Source organism: Scomber japonicus, chromosome 11 (assembly GCF_027409825.1).
Source record: "Scomber japonicus isolate fScoJap1 chromosome 11, fScoJap1.pri, whole genome shotgun sequence".
NCBI classification, from domain to species: Eukaryota; Metazoa; Chordata; class Actinopteri; order Scombriformes; family Scombridae; genus Scomber; species Scomber japonicus.
Window position 1 is genome coordinate 28735370 of NC_070588.1, and position 21845 is coordinate 28757214.

Here is a 21845-nt window from a genome sequence, read left to right on the forward strand (position 1 = left end):
GTTGATCAATAAAGTGATTACTTTATTATTTTTTTGGTTAAGACCACAAAATGTCTGAAAACTACAGATGGAAACTAGCAGTTGACGTTTTTCTGACCAACAATCAAGAATCAAAAAATATTCAGTTTACACTGATTCAGAGAAGCTGAAACCAGATCATATTTAGCTCAATTTTGCTTTATGAATATAAACCAATTATCAAAACTGTTGTTGTTTGACTTTCTGTCTATCATTTGGAGTAATCAAAATCAAGTAGGGGTGAAATATGTCTAAATTTCTGCATTAACCCAACACCTTTATTCAAAAAAACAGCATTTAATTGTCCATTTTTTAATTACTTTGATTAACTAATCTCTCCAGTTACTTCTTCATGAGACTTTTCATTTAGGGTCCAGTGCCAGTAAAAGGTTGAGAAACCCTGATTAGTAGATGATGAACTCTGCTCAATAATAATAATAAAAAATATCTCAACCATCTCGTTGCGATGGTTTGAACTGTGTGGAATTATGTGACCTAGCACTGAGCTGTTGTGCCTTGGTACTTGTTTACTGTTATGCTGAAACCTGAAAAAAATGTGCAAACTTGTCACAGTAGCATTTATCAGTGAGACTGGGACTAGACTGCCCCCTGCTGGCACCTGATTGAGTTAACAGGCAATATTACTCTGACAGTCCCTGGTTACTGACATGATGTGATAACCTTATCTGTCGTGTGTTTTAATTTATGAAGGCTTTATTTTGTTTAATGCACTTTATTATTATGATTCAGAGATAAAAAAAAAAAAAGGTTAACGCTGTCTTCTTTATTCACTGTTCTCCATATAATGTTAAAAGGAATCAACCAAAGCTGATTTCAGCAGGTGGAGACGATCCAGTCGTCAAACCAAAACTACTATTTAATACTGTTGCTGTTTTATGTTCTGAAGTAGCACTGTTGAAAGGGGTAGCGAATCACTGTGTTTTTTTAAGAGGGCGGGGCCACTCATCCATCTCTACACCGACACTTGCTGTTTCAGATCAACCATTTCCGAATATTAAAAAAACAAAGCCTGCTGATTTGCATACAGTTTTTTTCTCTCTCTTTTCCTCATTATTTGCATTTGAAAGACCTGGTGTATTATTTCCCTGATGTAATATATTGTGAATTATATTAAAAAGATTTTAAACACACCCAAATGTTTCTGTCGTATTTGTGTGTGTGTTGTATACTGGTTTTTAACAGTCTGAATCATGATTTTTAGAGTGTAGAAATATATTTTACAGAACAGACAGGACATGTGGAATGCACTTATTATCACTGCTGGAAACAAAAGCACACGATTGCAAAGAGCGAAAGTGAATTATTTCTAGAAAATACAATCCAGCTGCGCTATAATACAGAAGAAAAGTCAAACGCGGGAAACAGTACACATACACCATGCAGTATCCAACATTCTGAATATTTTTGTATTTGCTCGTGAATGTCCAGAGAAACCTTCATCACCTGACATCAAAACATATTAAAATGGCTCGACAAACATATTTATGGCACTGTTGGAAAAAATGACAAACACAGAGCCTAACTAGCTTTCTATACTCTAAAGTGCACCCTTGTTGTTTCTTTGGCTCTACTTCTCCTCAAGTCTTATTTATAAAAATTTGGTGTGAGCACTAATGACCAAAATCCAAATTAAGGCTATTTTTATGATCAAAATCTGATAAAAATGCAATAATAATTCCTCGATTCTTGTTACGTTCTTGAATGTTTATTCTAGATTCCATCATCTGATTGCTGCATCAAATATTGTGTTCATAAGAGAGGCACCAGCATTCAATTTTGACAATAATTCAGAGTCTTAAAAAATATAACCAGGTGTTAACAACAAAAATACATTTCAGGTATTTTTTGCAAATAAAGACAAATAACCACAGAAATAAGCTCTGCACTTCGAGCGAACTCCGGCTCTCTTCTTGAATGAATTAAACATCGATATACTGTGTGAAATTATATGTAAGATGTTTGTTGTAAACTGAGTGAAACAATAACACATGAATCCAACACAGACTTCCAAAAAACCAGAAACAAACTGAACCGTAGATCTTACCCCTCAGAACGAGGGTGTCAACCTCTTCCACTCTCCTGACAAGACTGCCATTCATCCCAAGCACTTCGTACGTACACACACACACACACACACACACACACACACACACACACACACACACACACACACACACACACACACACACACACACACACACACACACACACACACACACACACACACACACACACACACACACACACAGTCTGTCCTAGGCTGCAGGGGCCTCTTAGGCAGATCCCTGGGTCTCGCCTTCCAGGTGGGGTAAGGTCTCCGATCTGCAGCAGCCGTGCAGCGGTCCCCTCCTCCGTCTCCCGTTGGCCGATCGCCTTCCCTCCGGAGCTCTACTTGTCCCCGCCCGCCTCGCCCTCCTTGGCCAAGCCGCGGATGGAGAGGTCGTACACCACCTCCTCGATCTTCTTCACGTCGTACTTGAGGCCGTCGTAGCGTTTCCGCAGCGGGTCGTTCTTCAGGTTGAGCAGCCGGAAGCCAGAGTCCAGCTCGTTGATGAAGTTGGAGATGCGCAGCGGCCGGGTGTAGTCTCCTGCTGTCACGCTGTTCACTGCTAGCCGTGACTGAGAAGAGACACAACGCCACCAAGACTTTAAAGAATGCTTCACTGTATAAAATATTCACCACGTGTAGTGCGTCAAAATATCTTTAATAACTTACAATATAGAAAAGTAATTAGATTGGTCTTTTTGTTTGTGCTTGTATATGTAGCCTAGAATAAAAAGTCATATTTACAGTGTTAATGTGTGTATTTGTGCCATCTTTCATTTAAGGTATCTAAATAAAATCAGTTTCTCTGAGTAGCCCTGTCATCATAACTACTTTTATTGTAGGATATATCATCTCAGAAAAACACAGCCTGTCATTATGGTTGGGGACAGAGTTATTTACCTTTAATTCTTCTACAGTCTCCACTCAGGACGTACACAGTGAGGAATGGAGGACACTACTAGCTTAACCAATGAGACATGAATAGCCTCTTAGCTGCTAATGTGAAGTGTGGCAATATTGAGGTCAAAAAATGAGATGTAGATGTGTGTAGTATACATATATTTGTGTACTAATCTATTAGAAGTGGGAATTGTTTGGATATATTGATACAGAGTATTCAACATATCCATTTTCAGCAGCCAGATGTGAGTAAAATACATACAAATTTATTCTGGAGGCTTGTGACACTTGTGACTAGTAATTAAGGTTTCAAGATGCAACTAATGATTATTTTTATTTTATTATTTTCATGAATTTTTCTACAACTTATTGAACATTTTCTGACTTTTTCGACTATATTCCATACAAAAAAATTCTGTTGTCAAAGTTTTCCTGACCATAGCGATGTACAATGAACTCACCAGTTCACTAGCCATGATCAGCACACCTGCCAGGTAGTCCTCCACATCCAGGTGAAAGCCTTTCTCTCGCACCACCTGGACTGTTGGGTGGAGAGAACAGAGATGGGGGTGGGGGGTCAGGGAGCGTTTCCTCAGTAACAGTTTCAAATTACATCATGAGGTGGTACCTACTGTCCAGTATCTTGGCCACCTCCTCTCGAGTCACCAGAGTTTCAGTCTCCAGGTAGACGACAAAAGCTGCCAAGAAAGCCAAACGCTGCAGGACAAACCGCCAGTGTTCATGAAACCTAAATTGAGATCAGAGAGAAGGAGAGAAAACAATAACATCAAAAGGAGGTTCCCGCTTTGTGTCATTATTCCTGAATAAAATGAAATTCTACCAGGGGAAATCCCACCAAAGACTGAATGGAGTGATTAGACTTTTAAAGCAGAGACACAATAAGACAATGATGACTTGGAGAAACTAAAAAAAAGTCTTCCTCAAAGTGAAACTGCACACTTCTACCACAGTGAAAAGTGTGTGTGTGTGTGTGTGTGTGTGTATTGTCCTACCTGTAATACTGCTCCACAGGAAATTTGGTTTTGAGGTCTGCGATATGTGTCCTGACTGTGCAGAACAACTCCCGTGCCTTCGTACATTTACTGGGAACTAAAAAGAGCAAAGAGAAAGACTCATTTACATCTGGAAAGACTAAATATTATTTAGTACAGAAACATAGCGTGTCACATAGAGCCTGACCCATACAGGATTTGTGGCAGCGATGCCGATATTATGGAGCCGATATATACTTATAGAATATATACATGAATACACAATGATTTACAGTGATCCATCAAATGTGGTTAGCACTTGTGACAAAGATATGTAATGGAGACAGATTTTACAGTTTAGGAATAAAATTTATTATTTAAGAAAAAAAAATCAAATACACATAAAATGCTGCCTACATAACTTCAAAGATTTTTTTCCTTCCTGTCTTCTCTTCCTTCCATCTTTCCTCCCTCCCTTTATTCCTTCCATTTGTCCTTTCTGTCTTTATTTCCTTTCTTTCTGTCTTCTCTTCCTTCCATCAATCTTTCACTCCTTCCTTCCACCTGCCCTTTCTTTCTTTCTGTCTTTCCTGTCTTCTCTTCCTTCCATCTGTCTTTCATTCCTTGCTTCCTTCCATCTTTTTAACGGAGCAACCCACATCAGATCATATTGGACTGTATGTGGACCTTGAATAAAGATGACTTTGACCCCCCTGCTCTAGTGTGAAACACTCACTTTCTTTGAATCCAGATGGTTGGTGAACACTTTGGAGAACAGTCAGTATTTCTCTGGCAGTCTGCTCCAACACCTGCACCACCTTCCGGATATCCTACACACAAGTGAACAAACACTCTTTACTTTTAAAGTCACTCTACAGAACTCACACACTGACGGAGTAGCAGGACAGCGTTAAAATCCACAAATAATGAATGGAGTCTGGTGTGGCCTCTGTGCTGTGAGCGCAGAGCGTAATGTGCTTTGTATTGAAGGAAAAGTGACGCTTCCTTTACGGCTTGTGATGAAGGAACTAGTGAACCTTTACATAAACTCTCCAGACATTACAGAGCAGCCTGACTGACGTGGAAATTCTTCATGCTTCATTTCTGTGTGTGCGCGCGTACGTGTGTGTGTATACGTGTGTGTGTGCGTGTGTGTGTGTAGAAGCTAACGGTGCTAGCAGCCGTGCAGCAGCTCTCTCTCACCTCTCTGACGTCCTGGTCAGCGCTCAGGAAGCCCTGGATGTAAGTGAACATCTCAGTGACAGACATGACTGATAGGAGCTCTGCTGACTGGATAGTAGTGATAATGTATAGCAGCGTGCAGACAGATGTAGAGAGAGGAACGTCCCGCCGCCTGATGGTTACCAGAGGCGCGTAGAGATGATGTCACCGTGATGCCCAACGTCACGCTGCTTTGTTTCTTTTTTTTTTCTATAAAATATTCAAACTATTCACAGCCTCATCATTTAAGTTATTTTTAATTGAAATAAAATATTATTTTTAGTCTCTACAATATATAAAAAATCTGTCATTGAATTCTATTCAACATGTTTTAATTGAAGATGTCTGTCATACCATTTTCATTTATTTACTTTTTAATTATTTATTTATATTATTTTATATTGAAATCGTTTCATTTGCCTTTTTACACTTCCTTCTTTAATATTTTATTTATGAAGTGGAATGTCTGGTTGTTTGTATAACCCTAACCTTAACGCTATATCTATATGTACATATTATCTAAAAGTTTATCTATTATTAAAATCTGTTCAGAATGTTTTAATTGAAGATGTGTATGTTTATGTTTATTTATAAGAAAACATAAACTAAAAAATCCATAATACTAAAAAGTCTCTTATACCCTTTATTTTTTCTTTATTTCGTTAATTTTATTCTTTCTTTCTATTGAAATTATTATATCTTATGTATACCTTTTTTTAATGTATGTATATTGTATTTATGAACTGGAATGATGGATTCTTTGTATATTCTTGGTTACGCTATTGTTTATTCTGTTCAACAAAAAATAAATAATTTTAATTAAAAAAAACAAGCTTCGTTCTGACTGCATTCATCATGAACATAATAATAATAATAATAATCATCATCATATTTTACAGCTGTATAACGGACCATTAAAAAAGACAAAATTATACAATCATTTTGTGTAGCATACCAATAATATCATTTTATTTCAATCATTGTAGCATTGTTGTTCCTACTAGCAGGTGTCAGCAGGTGAGTGCTTTCATTCATGATCACAAACAGGATTGTTTGCAGGTCAGAAATATGATTGAGCACTTCTCCCTCTCTCTCTCTGTGTGTGTGTGTGTGTGTGTGTGTGTGTGTGTGTGTGTGTGTGTGTGTGTGTGTGTGTGTGTGTGTGTGTGTGTGAGTGCGCGTTCTTGCAGACAGACACGCTGCAGCACCTCATTAACCCTGCTGATGGAGCCACAGCAGCGCGCATACTGATGTGACGTTCAAGTGCTGTTCGTAGGGTGGAGGTTTAGCCCTGCTCTTCATTAGACTTCAGCAGAACTGTTTAACACAAGTTTACAGAGAGCCAAACCCATCCCTATAGAATGATATTTGTTTATTAAGCAGCCAAAATAAAGAAAAGTTATGTTTTCTAGCACCACATCTTAACTAAGCTGTTTTTGGAATAATTACTATTATTACTGACTAATAAAATAAGATAGGTCCATAGGCAAATAGGCTCACATTTTCAAACCTAATGCAGAAAATGCAAACACACTTTTCAAGTCAAAAGTTGCACTTTATATTCATATAATGGAGAGAAAACACACAGTATTTCAGGTCTACTGCGAGTTTCAGGTCAACTATACTTTTTTTTCAACACCAAAATTACTCTTGTAGACTACATAATGTTATTTTACTATATGTTTTACTACTATTGTTTTTATTGCTTTTGTGCTTACTTATTATTTATTGTTCATTATTGTTTTTTTATTGGTGCTCTTATTTTTGCTATCACCTACTGCTGTAATGTTATGCAGGAATATCTTATCTTATCTTAACTTATCTTATCTTGTCTTATCTTATCTTAATTATCCGTCACCTTCTTTTCTAAGCCATTTTCCTTAGACAGCTAGCAGCGGCCTATTTTGTTTATATCAATCAAAAAGTTTCATTTTTTATCTTATTAAATCAAAACAGAAAGCAACTCCAGTATATGTCATCGACACGTGTCCTAAAAATCCAGACTACCAAATGCTGACCTACCACCACGTTAACCTGCTTCTGAGCGCTCTAGTTGTAGTTCTTACATTTCCTACGGCTCTAGAAGGCATCATGCAGAGCAGCTGACGCAGAGAAACAGTTTGCAGGCAGTCTGCTGTCGCCTGTTGCTCCCACCAGTCTGTCAGACACTTCATTCCAAGTCAGGAGTGAGAGCTCTACTCATCCACAGCTGTCCTGTCTTAAATAACACACACACGCACACACACACACACACACCAAATCATTGAATGTCCTTTCTTTTATTCGCTAAACTTCAGGATTTCTAAACAATGCATTTAACTGCTGATCAGACGACTCAGTGAGATGGAGAAAACCTCAACAGAAGATGACTGCGTGGATTCAGGAGCCGAGACTGGAGGGTGAGTGAAGCAGAGCCAACACCTCTGTCATTGACTGTTACTTCTCCTAATGCAGCCTAAATGTTCTCATCGTGCAGCTGTTATGGTCAAAGTTTGCAGGATTACATAAAACTACTCAGTATTTAATCTCACCTGACAAGAGGCATGAAATATGATTTCAACACAATACTGAGATTCTTGGATTTCACCCCAGTGCCAGTAATTGTGTGATGTGAACATATGGTGTGGGAGGTGTAATCCTAAATCTTTAGTGGAAAGTTCAATCTTAATCACTAACACATTTGTTAATGAGAGTGCAGCCCAGTGCTAAAGTAGATGGAGCTTAAATGAAGAATGAACTGATCAAGAAAAAGAATGTATTCACTCTGTTTGCAGCTATTAGACAACGATGCTCATCAGCTTCTCCTGTGGTACGTCACTACTGGATGTTGTGTTTGTGTTTTAGGCAGAGAGACCCTTTGTGACCCCCTGTTAAACCCTCCTTTTATGACACCATCAAAACTAATGACTTACGTTTAATCAGAGTTTATATGATCTTCTAATTCAGCAATGAAATCAGATGACGCACATGGCTTGGTGAAGGTTCAAATAGGAGATTTTTTTAATGTGCCCGCATACTGTGACAAAATGCCTCAATCCAGATGTTGTGGTTCACACTTCTCATGCCAAGTCAAGAAGATGGCTCACAAGTAGGAACTGACCACTCTTTTAAGTTTTTAGATATTGTGGAATAAAGATGAACCTAAAAAGTCTTAAATCTTAAATGGAGGAGAATATAGTCATACAAATCTTTTTAAAAAATGTCAATGGAAACTTGCTAAATTTGAAATATATCAGTATCAAGATATTTATTATCTTGATTAAAAATAGTTGTCTGTGTAGTTTTATGCTTCTTTTGATATTAAATTGATTGATTTATTAATCAAAGACAATACTCATGTTTGTACCACAAAGCAAATTTTCATCTGTTGACCCTAAGCAGGTTAAAAGTTAAAAGAAAAGAAAAGAAAGCATATTAGAGTATTCATTTTAAAGGAAAAGGTATATAATATAAAAGTGCACGTAAAGGCATAACATGAGATGACCCAAGGGAGCTCTTACTCACACCATCTTTGTTCTCGTCATCCTCATGATGAAGGGTAGTGAGCGGGGGGGACAGGGTAATCTGACATCAGCATCACAGTCACCTGGGACCGTGTTATTTCATTAGCTGTGAACTGGAACTAAACAACATGCATGTGAAAGCATGTGTGTTTCATGGGAAACTTTGTTAAAAAAGGGGGGGCAGAGACCCTGTGGAAAGAGCTGATGTGAGAGGAAAAAGCGAGGGATGTCCCGCTGAGTACCAGAGAGCCGCTCCCTCCATCAGGTTACATCCACCTCCTATTCTGTTCCTGTTCACTCCTCACATCCACAGCCTTTAGTCAGTCTCACCTCAATACCAAGTCAGACTTTTAGAATAGCTTTATTGGCAGTAATTATTCTGACAGGTGTTTCAATTCTATTTATCAGTGTGGGATTACTCCAGTCTGTTGGTGTGTGCTGTTTTAAAAGAGAATTATATTCTTTCTATCAGTAATACTAACTTTATACTCTCCGAGTTAGCCGCACACATCTGGAAACAGTGAAACAATAAATCATTCATTGACAGAAAATAATCAGTTACGTCATTTTCATTTCAATTTTATATCATTGTAAATTGAACAACTTTAGGTTTTGGAGCGCTGTCTGGCACTTTATAGACTGTTTATCAAAACCATTGTTATTTCTAATAATAAAATGACATCAGAATGATCAACGATGACAATAACCAGTAATTGCATCCATTATTCTGTGAAGTATTTGTCAGAATCAGCCTGTCCTAAAACACATACAGAGTTGGTCACTTGCTGACAGGTTTAAAGTCACCTGCGCTTAACTTGATTAGACACATCTTTGTTGTTGTGCAAGTAATAAGTATCCTTATAGAAGCAGCTTTATGTTGTTCCACTACCTCATAAAGTGTTACAGCGGAGGGTTGATGGAGGTTAAGATGGGATGTTAGGCATACAGAGTGAGTATTTGACACAGAAGACTTCAGCTTGCATTCCCTCCACCACCAAAGTAACTAAATACTCAAGTACTGTTCTCAAGTATTGAGGTACTTGTACTTTAATGTAGTATTTCCATGTGATGCTACTTTCTACATCTCAGAGGGAAATATTGTACTTTCTACTCCACTACATTGATTACTTTTCACATGAAGATTTGACAGATTTTGTCTTTTGACGTCTTTCAAAAAGCAGTGTGTAGTAGGCTCACATTTCAGATGTCTATGAGTTGTTAACAAATCCACCACATGCTTTCATTTAAATAAATGTTCAAATGATCCATTATTTCAGCAAAAAAATCAAAGATTAGAGAAAAAGTCCAGAAAATGGAAAAAAGTCTGTCAGTATTAACAATCTCATGATGATTTAACCATCAAAGTGAGGTCATTAGTACTTTAAGTACATTTTACTTCTAATCCTGTTAAGTAGGATTTTCACTGTAGGACTTTTATTCATAATGGAGTATTTTTACATTCCTGTATTGGTACTTCATTAAGTAAATGATCTGAATACTTCTTCCACCACTGCCCGCCAACACTCCACTTTGGTTTCTTTTAACCTTGGCCATGATCTTCCCCAGACGAACCTTCACTGTATATTGGTTTTAGGCCAGAAAACACTCACATGAGCCATTTTTGGAAACTTCAGTGGTTTGAAGACCTGTTGCTTTATGTTTTGTTTCTTTCTATCTTCATCTGTGCTCTTCATCCGCCTATTTTCTTTCCCCCCTACCTTCCTTGCATCTCCTCCCTAATCAAATAAAAGACACCTGAGTCTGTTCAGCTCTTCACATGTCAAACAAGCCCTTCAGCGCCGGTTCAGAGCCGTCAGGTCACTCTGCAGGCCAAAGCTTGTGTGCATGACCGGGCTGCTGTCTGTCTTCGCTTCACTTTGTGTTTATTGTCTTTGGACGGACATAAAACGAGGCAGCGCGGCCAGACTGGGAACGTCAGGCGAGACGCTAACCGGCACTGTTAGGGAACTCCTGCCAATTACACACACACACACACACACACACATACACGCCCAAGGGAGTCATCATAACAGACCTGCAACTGCAGCTTCTGGCACATACACATTACTGTGTCCAACTCAACTCCAAAGAGTTATAAACCTTAAAAAGACAGTTATTCTTTTTTTTCCACATTCTGTCATTTCTCTCCATGCAGGGACAAGGCAATGAGTCTCAGTCTGTGTCCTTTCACTGGCACCTCGTTGTCATTTGTAATCTATTCTGCATATTTGTCTTTTCTTTTCCCCCCTCTGCAGTACCCCATCTTCTTCTTTCTCTTACCTTTCTGCGCTCACCTCTCCTTCTTCCCCTTACTGCCATCCATTCCCTCCTCTACATTGCTAATGCCCTTTAGTTAGATTGATAACCTCCTCCAGCAGGAAACAGACCCTTTCCTCTGTTTCCTGCTGTCCTGCAGCTCCAGAGGCCTTATTAGTTTAGAGACGGAGTCATAGTGAGGGTGTGCGAGGAGGAACAGTGTTCTCTGGTTGTCAGCTGACTCCCGTGGGACTAATATTCTCAGGTTGTGAGGATATATGTGAGCTGAGGTTTCATGGGTGGTTTAGGGAATTATGTAACGTGCAGAATGTTTGCTGGTTCCCTGAATCAATTTTGTACTGTGTCTGTGAATGCATTTCTCTTATTATGTTTAACCTAGACGTATTAGTGTGAGATCTGATTAGCAGAAATCTAATTTTCAACTCAAAGATGGGAACTGCATGTAAAAATGTATGGGTACATATGGTTGAGTGTGTCCTCAGTTGTGAAAAAAAGTATTCAGATCCTTTATGTAAAGGTGCAGTGTGTATAATTTAGTGACATCTGGCAGAACAGACTTAATAGAAATGGAATATAATATACATAAACATGTTTTAATGAGGGTATAATTTAAAAAAAAATAAAAGTTTGATCTTTTGGGAAATATTCTAATTTGCTTTGTTGCTGAGAGTGAGAGAGTGAGTGAAAAGATACCATTCACGTTAGTGCGACGAGTACAGAACTGTTGCTAGGAACTGGTTAGCGTAGCTTAGCATGAAGACTGGAAGCACTGAATGGGGAAACAGACTGGCTCTGTCCAAATTTCAAAACACACCTACAGTACTAACATGTGATTTGTGTCATTTTTTAAACCATATACATAGCTGTACACATACAATAAACAACAATGATGGTGTCAGGGGGAGTTACATGCTGTCGACTAGCTGTTTTATTAGCAACAACATCCTTCTGCACTTTAGGAAAGTCCCTGTAAAACCACAAACTTTTTTTATATATCATAACAGATAAATAATGAGTATGAGAGGTGCTGGTCATGTTTTGAACTTTGGAGTTAGCCATGGTAGCTGTTTCCCGCTCTTCATGCCAAGCTAAGCTAATTGGCTCCCGTCGCTAGCTCTGTACTTAACACACAGACATGAAAGTGATATCTTCTCATCTTAGTTTTAGAACGAAAGTGAGCAAGCTTACTTCTCAAAACTAACCATAAGTAAAAGAGGTAGATGCAATGTAAATCCAATGTAAATGCACTCCATTACAGGTATAGATAATATGTACTTTAACCCTTGGTTCAAAACTAAAAGCAGTCATTATGCAGAGTGGTTCTTTTCACCATGTCATATTATTGTAGGCTATAATGCTGGATTATTACTGAATGTTACATAGTATTTTATAAAATGAAAAATCTTAATCTGCAAAGTGACCTGTAGCTACAATTATCACAAGAAAACATAAAAGTAAAAAAGTACACTTCCCTCTGAATAGTAGTGTAATGTACTAGAATTCTACTAGAATAGAAATACTGAAGTACAAGTACTTCAAAATTGTATTTGAGTGCTGTATTGTAGTAGTGAAAGTATTACAACTAGTACGTAAGTGAAGTTCCTGTGTTTATCCCTCCAGTTAGAAACCACAGTGAAATTGTGTGTGTGCATTTTTGGTGACCTTTCCAGCTGGCCCTCTCCTACTGTTTAGCCAGATGTCAGCACTTTATTTGAAAGAGGAGTGTGTCATCCTGTAAATCATATCGATTGCAGTTCATAATATAAACTCTTGTCTCCTCTCTCTGTTTCTTGTCCTCTCTTTGTCTCTCCCTCACTGTGTCCTCCAAATCTTTTGCTCCCGTTTTCCTTTTTCTGTTGTCCACTGCAGGTCTGATTACAGTCCCTTGTCTTCAACGAGCAGTAAGTAAACCAACTGCGATATTTTCTAACACCAGCTTTTAACACACACACATGCACACACACTCATACACACACAGAGCTAAGGCCCACAACATTATCTCGCTAATACACAAAAACAAAATAAATCCACAAAACAGCTTTGTAAGGACATTTCTGCATTGCGAGGACATTTCTGCATTGTGAGGACATTTCTGCATTGTAAGGACATTACTGCATTGTGAGGACATTTCTGCATTGTAAGGACATTACTGCATTGTGAGGACATTTCTGCATTGTAAGGACATTACTGCATTGTGAGGACATTTCTGCATTGTGAGGACATTTTGGCCGGTCCTCACAAGTTCAAAGGGCATTTTGAGAGAAAAGACTTGGTTTTAATGACTGCTCATCGTTATATGCTACTGCTAACCACTTCTATGTCAACTGAAAATGACTGGAACAGATACACCACTTGCTACTCATCAACTGAGGGGAGACATACAGAAAATACAAAGTCAGATGTGTTAGACATGCTTTGACTATTGCTTCGAGTCTCTGATGTGTTTTAAAACATATCACAATGTTAAAGTTGTTGTTTCTGTAAATATTTTGTTATGATAGTTACAAAAAAAAAAGTCATATAATTAGTTGAAATTGTGACTCAATTGCAACTACTCAGATGTTACCATCGTAAGGCATTACAAATTTATATTAACCCCCATTATGAGTTACAGATCATCCACTATATATTATTTGTGGTCATAGGTGCCAATAGCACTTGAATTATGAGGTACCCACTCATTGCTGTGTTACCCACCTAAAGCTTTTGTGCTGTACAGTATTCGAGTGTGCGTAGAGTTTTGTGTCAATGTGTGTGTGTTGTGCAGAAGTCATGACCTCTCCCCAGTCTGGTTGCCAGGTCTCCAGACCTTTCACAATAGGAGGATTATATCCAATATTAGCCCATTAATCTGTTCCACAGGAAGCTGCGTTATCCCACCCGTACCACACCCGCCACTCAGGAAGAATAGGGCCATACACAGGCAAACGCACGCTCGGATTCAGCGTGTGTCTGTTTTTGTCTTTCCCATTGTTGTTTCCTGTGCCATTGCTGTATCAGATGAGCTTCTGCCCGCTATTGTCTTCTGTCACTGCTGGAGGTCAGGCAAGGTACAACATTTAAACAGAATGATTGTAAGAAAAGTAGAATGGAATAAGTTTGACCACACTCTGAAAAATACATACGTAAACCTCATCCACGCTGTAGAATTTACCCATCCTTCACTCAGATGTACTGACTGCAACGCGACTGAGGAATCATCTCTGGATCTGATTAAAAGGCAATATAATTTATACCATGTGTCCATAAAAATGCTTGCTTCTGATTGGCTGGCAAGTGTCCATTTGTATTACAACACACCTCAACTGTAGCACTGGTGAGAAGTCGGTTTATACGAGTGCACAAGGTGTACCGAAAAACTGCCGGTTACCATAGCAGCAACACTTGTTTAGTGGTAACCTGTCCCTACAATTGAGTATTGAGCCTGTGAAAAGATAAAACTACCAATTCCACTCATTTTTTTGTTGTGGATTTTAGTGGACTTGGCTTCTTCTCCGTGCAGAGTAGCTAAATGAGCCTCTTAAATCTGCCTCTAAAACGCTCTCATAGCTCTCATTCTTTTTGTTTTCGTTGTGCAGAAGGATCTATAATTTTCACTCAGAAGAGAAAGAAAAAAATATACAACTTACAAATTACGGGGTACCTTTATTACCCCTCTGGGGTACAAGAAGTTGTGCATAATGAGCCTTGAAAACCATATAAACACACATATACTGTATACAAGATTAAGTTCAAGGGACATGGCCAATTCTCCTGTGGATAAGAGTGGTGATTACCTCTGAAACTATTAGTTCTTTGTCTAATAGTTCTGAGACTCAGTATCAGCCTATGAAAACACACACATGCTAAATGAAAGAGTCAGCCTGAGTTCATCCATCAAACTGAGCTTCCACACCGATGATCCCTACAGAAAGGACGGGACAGATGGGCACAAACTGCTGCTGCTGTGGTGACAGATTTTCCAAAGAATGTGAAAAGGAGAATATAGAGAAGTCATCTGTCTCGGGCTCTGTGTGTGGCTGCTTGTCTTTGTACTCAGTGTGTGTGTGTGTGTGTGTGTGTGTACTCACGCATGTCCATGTGATCATGTGTTCATTTGCAAAGGTGCATGCAGCATCAGTCTCCCTTGTCTCCACCCTCCACAGAGGTATATTTAGGTTTTTGGTAGAGAGCATACTCATGTTTGTACAGGTGGTATTAGCCCCTGACCTTTGACCTCAGTTCTGACCAGATATTAACCCCCTGGAGACAGCTTTATATCTTTATATTATGATAAACCACTAGCTTCCCACCAACCTTGTTGAATTTAGCTTCCATCTGAGCTCCTTAGGTTTCTGTGACATAGGACAGCGGAGTGTAGCGTCGCTCAGACTGAGCATCTGACAGTTGTTACTTACAAACCACACATTTTCCATTACTCGTTAGCAAACAATTTATTGTTGCTGGATTTGAGTGACGTTTGCTTGTATGAAGCAAAAAAGCGGTGCCAAAATTAATATAAGATATTAAAAAACTATCATACAAATGTAGCCATCAAAAATACTGCATGAGATTTAAAGGAGAATTCTGGCTCTTATTCTTTATTTTTCATGAAAACCAAAACCAATAAAGCTTTAGTAAATACAATATGCTGTGTGTGGCTCCCTAGTTCCTTCTGTAAATGTATATTATTTAAAAATGTCTCACCAATATATAGTTTCATTTCTGGAAAAGGCTCTGTAATTTCCTAGAACACTTTTTTAGAACACAACTTTTGGCAAATGTCGTTCAAACAGGAAGGAATAGTGCATTTGTCGGGGACTATTTTCAGCAGCGGATTAATCCACATTTGGTATTCTAGTGAGTATTTACAGTTGGGGCTGCTTTCACAAAGATAGACTATGGCTTAGATTTAATCAGGCTTCAGATACACTTCTAAATGTGTTGCACAAAGCTGTGCAATTCATCAGGACTTGTTTCTCATATTTCAAACTAAAAAAACATGGCCGACCTTCACTCCAGCAGGAAAGCTTTGCCTTGTTGAAAAAATATGATAGTTACAAGGACATTTTTGGAGACAATTCATCTCATATTGTAACAATGCAATTAAAAGTAATTTACTATAAAGTCACACTGGATTTGCAGACCTGTAGCAGATACTCTAGCTCTTTAATATGGCAGAGCTCAGTAATGCAGACTCAGGATATTTTACTTTGAAGGGTGATTACAGTACAGAACTATATTTTTATTTGATACCACCTGTCTACTATCTAGAGTGGTACTTCTGTAGTCCCACCTGTTAGCAGGTATCACTCATTGTTACCATGGAAACTTACCTCTTATTTCTAAATCGTGGGGATAGAGTGGCTGTCCTTTTAAGCTTAAAATAAGTCAGATTTAGTCTAATATGCAGTAGATATATGCAAAATGAATACTGGCCTAACCACCAAAGACCAGTTTAAAATCTCTTTGTGAAACTGGTCTCAGAGGATGGTGTGTGTAGGATTGAGTCAAAAGTAATGACAGTGTGTACTTTGGTCTGCAAATGCAATAACTTGTCGAGTTAACATTCGTGCAAAAATTTCATGCAACAGCAGTGACGATGATGTTTGTGGAAAACGAATTGTAATCAGTCTTTCATGCCGTCTGCAGCTGCCGCATGCTGCATCTCTGAGTGTACAATAGGGAGTAATTTAGCTTTTGATTCAAGGGGCTTCGACAGAGTCCCACCCCAAACACTTAATCACACAACCTCACTTTCTATTGGTCGCAGCACATGAGTGTCCATTCAGCCTGAGTGACCTGTGACCTAACCCCCCCCCCAATGGTTTTCTGTGTGTGTGTGTGTGTACATGTATGTAAGACAGAGGGGGTCGGCTGTCAGAGTAATGAATGTTTTTGGGCAAATGGGGGAAACTTTAAGCTGTACAGAGGTCAGACTGTAACAACACGATGACGCCGAGCAGAGACGCACATAATAAATACACATATGAACAGACTTGTGAAAGACATGCATGATTTACACACTTGAATAATTAAATAAACATACTGTAGATATACTTGTTATGCATGTTTGCAGAGGTAAACACATGAAATTTAAATTGAATTTACTCCACAGCTGGGCAAAAAGAGCAAAACTAGGATGGAAGATAAAACGAAAGCTTCATCCTAAACAAGATATCAGGAATGAAAGGATGATTTGAACAGTTCACTGAGTCTTTTATACTATGGAGGTCTAGACAGGATTGATAGTGGTTTAACAAAAGCCTGGGAGTCACAGGTCGACATCGGGGGGTCTATATTTTCAGGGATCAGTCCGTCACAAGCAGATGTTTTCTCACAGAGGCAAACACATATATTTCTGTGTATTACAAAACGTGTGTAAATGTATCTCTGTGTATGTGCTTTAGTGCATTCATAGTTTTACGTGCAAGCATGACTGGAAATCCATCCTAAATCCTTTTTAAATATCAACTAATCAAAAAGGGTCAGTTAATAAAAACTGGGAGAAAATCTTTAATCTGTAGGTTTATTTTCTTATTTTTGAGAACGATTTTGCTGATTAAAATCATTGTTTTATTAGTGTTGCAATAATGAGTGTAGTGTTACTTCTATTGATATGAAAATGCCCATCAGCTGCAAAAAGATGAGTCCTGAAACACTTTCCTCTTCTACCCTACCTGTGCATCCAGTAACGCCTCAGGTCCTGCTCTTGTTATTTTGGCTCAGGCAGGCGGGCAATAAGCAGAACCAGGAACATATGTGCAAGCAAGCAACTCATACTCCACTCTCCAAAATTCTTCCATGACCCATACTGTATATCAAGCACTGGATTAAATATTGACTGGTGAAAGAGCAGGAGCCTGCGAGGTTTTACTCCTTTCTTCTTCTCTAAAATCATCTGAGTATTACTAGAGCCTCACTGAACATCGCACAGACACTTAGCAAGTGATATTACTGACAGACAGATATACACACAGAAGTTAAAGGAGGTGTTCACAGTTTTTCAAATCTGCCATCAGACTGTGTAATGTGCTGAAGTAATGTCTGTGGTTTTATTTTTAGACCGTGCGCTTTTTTTCTTCTTTAGATACTGCAGTGCGCTTTTACTAACACTTTTCGCACAGTATTTTACTATTATTTATTACATATAAATATACATATATTTGTTTTATTAATACAACTTTTGGGTCATTTTTAGTAATCAGTTTTTAATTTTTAGTTGTTTTTTTCCATTAGATAGTCAGAGATGTGTTTCTATGTTATTTCACATGTGGCTGTCTTAAGTGTGGATGCAGCTTCCTACCTACCTACCTACCTACCTACCTACCTTCCTACACACCTACCTACCTACCTACCTACCTACCTTCCTACACACCTACCTACCTACCTACCTACCTACCTTCCTACACACCTACCTACCTACCTATCTACCTACCTTCCTACCTACCTACCTTCCTACACACCTACCTACTTACCTACCTACCTACCTTCCTACACACCTACCTACCTACCTACCTACCTACCTACCTATCTACCTACCTACCTACCTACCTATCTACCTACCTACCTACCTACCTACCTACCTACTTACCTTCCTACACACCTACCTATCTAATTACCTACCTACCTAACTTCCTACCTACCTACCTACCTATCTACCTACCTACCTACCTACCTACCTACCTACCTACCTACCTACTTACCTTCCTACACACCTACCTATCTAATTACCTACCTACCTACCTACCTACCTACCTACCTACCTTCCTATACACCTACCTTTCTATATACCTACCTACCTTCCTACACACCAACCTACCTATCTACCTGTATCTTTAAACGTTGCAGTCTTTTTAGTGCCAAAGTGCCTCTTTTTTGGATGGACTGGCCACAGACCAGCCCTACAACCACAGTTATCTGTGAATGAGTGGGTGAGTGAGTGATGAAGTTGCACCATTGGTCGGCTCGCCAAGTATTGGATTTTCCTCATTGGCTGTTGCTCTTTGTGACTGTGATCTTGCTCTCGGCTCCCAGCTCTAATCTAAAATGCAGAAAAGTCATCTAAACTCCCATTTAAACCAGCCCTACCTTCTCCTCCTCCACCGTTCAGTGTGATTGACTCTGAATTTTTACACCACAATCAGTGAACAACAGCATTAAAACATTAACTTTGGTTAACCAGTCGGAGATATGCCTCCTGAATTTGCACCTAAAATACTGTCAAAACTTCCATTGAGACTTTCCATTGCAGAAAGAGGAAGAAAAAACACACATAGAGGCAGGACGGAGAGCTCACAGTTACAGCATCCCAAATCACCATCACTCATCCGCAGAGTGAAACAAATGCAAGCATTAAATTAGTGTGTGTTGACACATTGTGGATTTTGGCCTCACTACTATTGAAAGCACATTGGAAGGGGATTTTTTTAATAGTCAGTATGAACAGGAGGACTGATAACAGTGAGGAAAACCTCTTTCACTGTTCATATGGACACCTGACTGCTGGTTTAAGACAGACTTAAAAAATGATGAGCTATTGGTTGTATTTTACGATTTTATTTCATTACCCTTCTTAATTTAGAAATGAACGCTCAGCTGTAAACATGCATGCACATCAAATATTCATTCATGTATTAGTTTAGAGTTTCTAGCACTCAGACACCACACTTAAAAAAGAAGAGTACAGCACATTTATTCCAGTATACTTTCATCATTTAAGTTTAAAATATTTTGTTGATTTTGTGTTTTTATTCTAAAACACACAATTTTGTGTTTTTATTCTAAAACACACAAAACTCTATAGTGAAGTTTACTGATCAAAAATCACTTCCAGTTAATGGTTTAAGTGTTAAATATCCAGCCTTAATCTTTCTAATGTATATCTTTAACACAATAACTAAATCAATTTATTGAATGTTTTTTGTGATTAAAAATGATCATTATCATTCTACATTTGTATACCAGCATAAGCTTTAAACAAAAGGCACTAGTTGAACTCTACCACAATGTATTCTGTGTGTAACAGACTGTGTAGTATCTATTTCACCTTTACTGCTTAAAGGGAGACCTGAGTGCTCATTACCTCTTTGCCTTCCTTGAGCTGAGACTTGTCTGTATTCACACTCAGACACTTTGGAAGATGACGCACTTGTCTGTGTTGGAAGGACAGTGCTGAGTATCTTCTTACAAGCCAAACCGCACACAGTGATGTCAGCCAAGGCACTTTCAGCGCGGTCAGTTTGAATAGCACCTGATGGATCAAGGACCACCCGTAACAGCTCAAGACACAGACACATACACCGTACACACACACTCACACACAGACACAGACACACAGTGCCTTCTCCCTAGTTGAATGTGGCATATGAAATCCAGGCTCTGCCATAAGGCAGCTTGGATTAAGTGTTACCAAATGTGCACCCTCCAAATGAGGTTTGAACCATGAGTCCGTGATCGCAGTTAAATATGCTGCAGTCTGCAGTTTGTTAATGATTTAATTAGAGCAGCTCTGTCTCTCTGCCTTGTTGTGGGCCCTCCTGGAGGTATGAGTGAGTGAATGAATGAGTGAGTGTGAGGTTTTTAATGAATGAATGACTATGAGGTTGAGTTTTGAGGTTTTCATGGGTTCACTGGGTTCCTAATAACCAAGACCTGACCTAGGGCCAACCTAAACCTGAGTCAGGCCATGTTCAATTTATATTCAGTCTGATAAGATGAGAGATGAGTACTGTTGTATTGCTGCAGGTTTTAGGTCTGTGTGTCAATATGGGCCCATTTACACTTGGTATTAACATGTATAACATCTGTATCTGGATTATCTAGAAAATGGGTCTTTACATTTAGACCTGATTTAAAATGTGTTTGTCTTGTATTCTCAGCTGTGATTGCATTGTGATCAGATATCAATATGCAAATTAGCTACATGGACTTGGTCAACAAACATGTCACGTCCCAAGTCAAGGAAACTGCTGCCACGAACGCACGTCATTCCCTTTTTGCAAGGGAATTCTCCAGAAAACGTATCCAGATACAGATTGCTTATGAATGCCAGCTGTAAATGGGGTAGTCATCTAATTGCATCCAATTGAGCTCTATCAGCTCTAATTATATGGTGCATCATTATCATAGTTATCAGCATTGCAGGGAGAGTTTGAATAGAAAAAAAGCATGTATTGGTGCTTTTCAATTATGACTGCTTGCTAATTGGTGGAGCATCATGCTGGTCTGCTACCACAGTTGATGCTCTCTCTACCACATTTCAGATTGGTATTTTCAAACTGGGACTTCCCTTGTATTCCCTTCAGATCAGATCTCTTTCAAAACAAAAAAAAGAAAAAGTATGCAGGTTGGGTCTAGGATTATTTTCCATGGATCAGGTCCAAAATTAGACTTTGAGATTTAATTTGAGGGTGTTAACATACATATCAGATGAGCAGCCAAGTCACCCGTTTTTATACATAGCCAATTTTAGTGGACTGAAAGTACTTTTTAACTTATATCAGACCTTTACAACAACTCTTTTCACTCACTTGGCTATTTCCGTTTGGTCTTCTCAACTACATGACATAATTTGACTATAAACAATCTCTTACATTCCTTGTTTATATGTTAAGAATTGTCCTGCTACATTGTCCTAAAATTGTCAGATTGAGTATATACTAACATCTATACAGTACAGTATAAGAGTCCTACACTCTTGAGTATGGATGGGCCACCCTTCAAGCTGAAAGTCAGTACCAATGTGCTGCAGTACAGAACCAAAACACCAAAATAAAACTGTCCAAAAACTGACACATACACATGTATTTATGTTCGAGTGAAGCACCTCTTCAGCTTTCGGTACCTCCGCTAAGCCAAGCTGCCTTTCTCCAGGTCTGTTGGGAC

General features: G+C 38.7%; 2 protein-coding genes across 2 annotated transcripts in view; one reads left to right on the forward strand and one right to left on the reverse strand.

The window, feature by feature from the left end:
• Positions 1-2249: 2249 nt before the first annotated feature.
• tsn (translin) lies at positions 2250-5336 on the reverse strand. Its single transcript, XM_053328795.1, has 6 exons — positions 5182-5336; positions 4715-4808; positions 4000-4096; positions 3619-3734; positions 3448-3527; positions 2250-2658 (listed from the first exon to the last, which is right to left on the reverse strand). Exons 1-6 carry the CDS (start codon positions 5245-5247, stop codon positions 2428-2430), a joined length of 684 nt encoding a protein of 227 aa, XP_053184770.1. The 5' UTR covers positions 5248-5336; the 3' UTR covers positions 2250-2427.
• Positions 5337-7384: 2048 nt separating this feature from the next.
• LOC128368093 (protein FAM124A) overlaps positions 7385-21845 on the forward strand; it is a 30845-nt gene continuing 16384 nt past the window's right edge. Inside the window, exons 1-2 of the mRNA XM_053328832.1 lie at positions 7385-7598; positions 12849-12880. Of these exons, the coding sequence (XP_053184807.1) occupies positions 7543-7598; positions 12849-12880 (88 nt within the window). The 5' untranslated portion in view covers positions 7385-7542. The remainder of the gene's footprint in view (positions 7599-12848; positions 12881-21845) is intronic.

Excerpts from the sequence above, each read along its gene's own strand:
- tsn (XM_053328795.1), bottom strand. The coding sequence starts at position 5,247 with ATGTCTGTCACTGAGATGTTCACTTACATCCAGGGCTTCCTGAGCGCT. Across the intron at positions 3,735-3,999 it reads CCTGTGGAGCAGTATTACAG|GTTTCATGAACACTGGCGGT; the intron begins GTAGGACAATAC and ends ATCTCAATTTAG. Across the intron at positions 3,528-3,618 it reads GGTGGCCAAGATACTGGACA|TCCAGGTGGTGCGAGAGAAA; the intron begins GTAGGTACCACC and ends TCCACCCAACAG.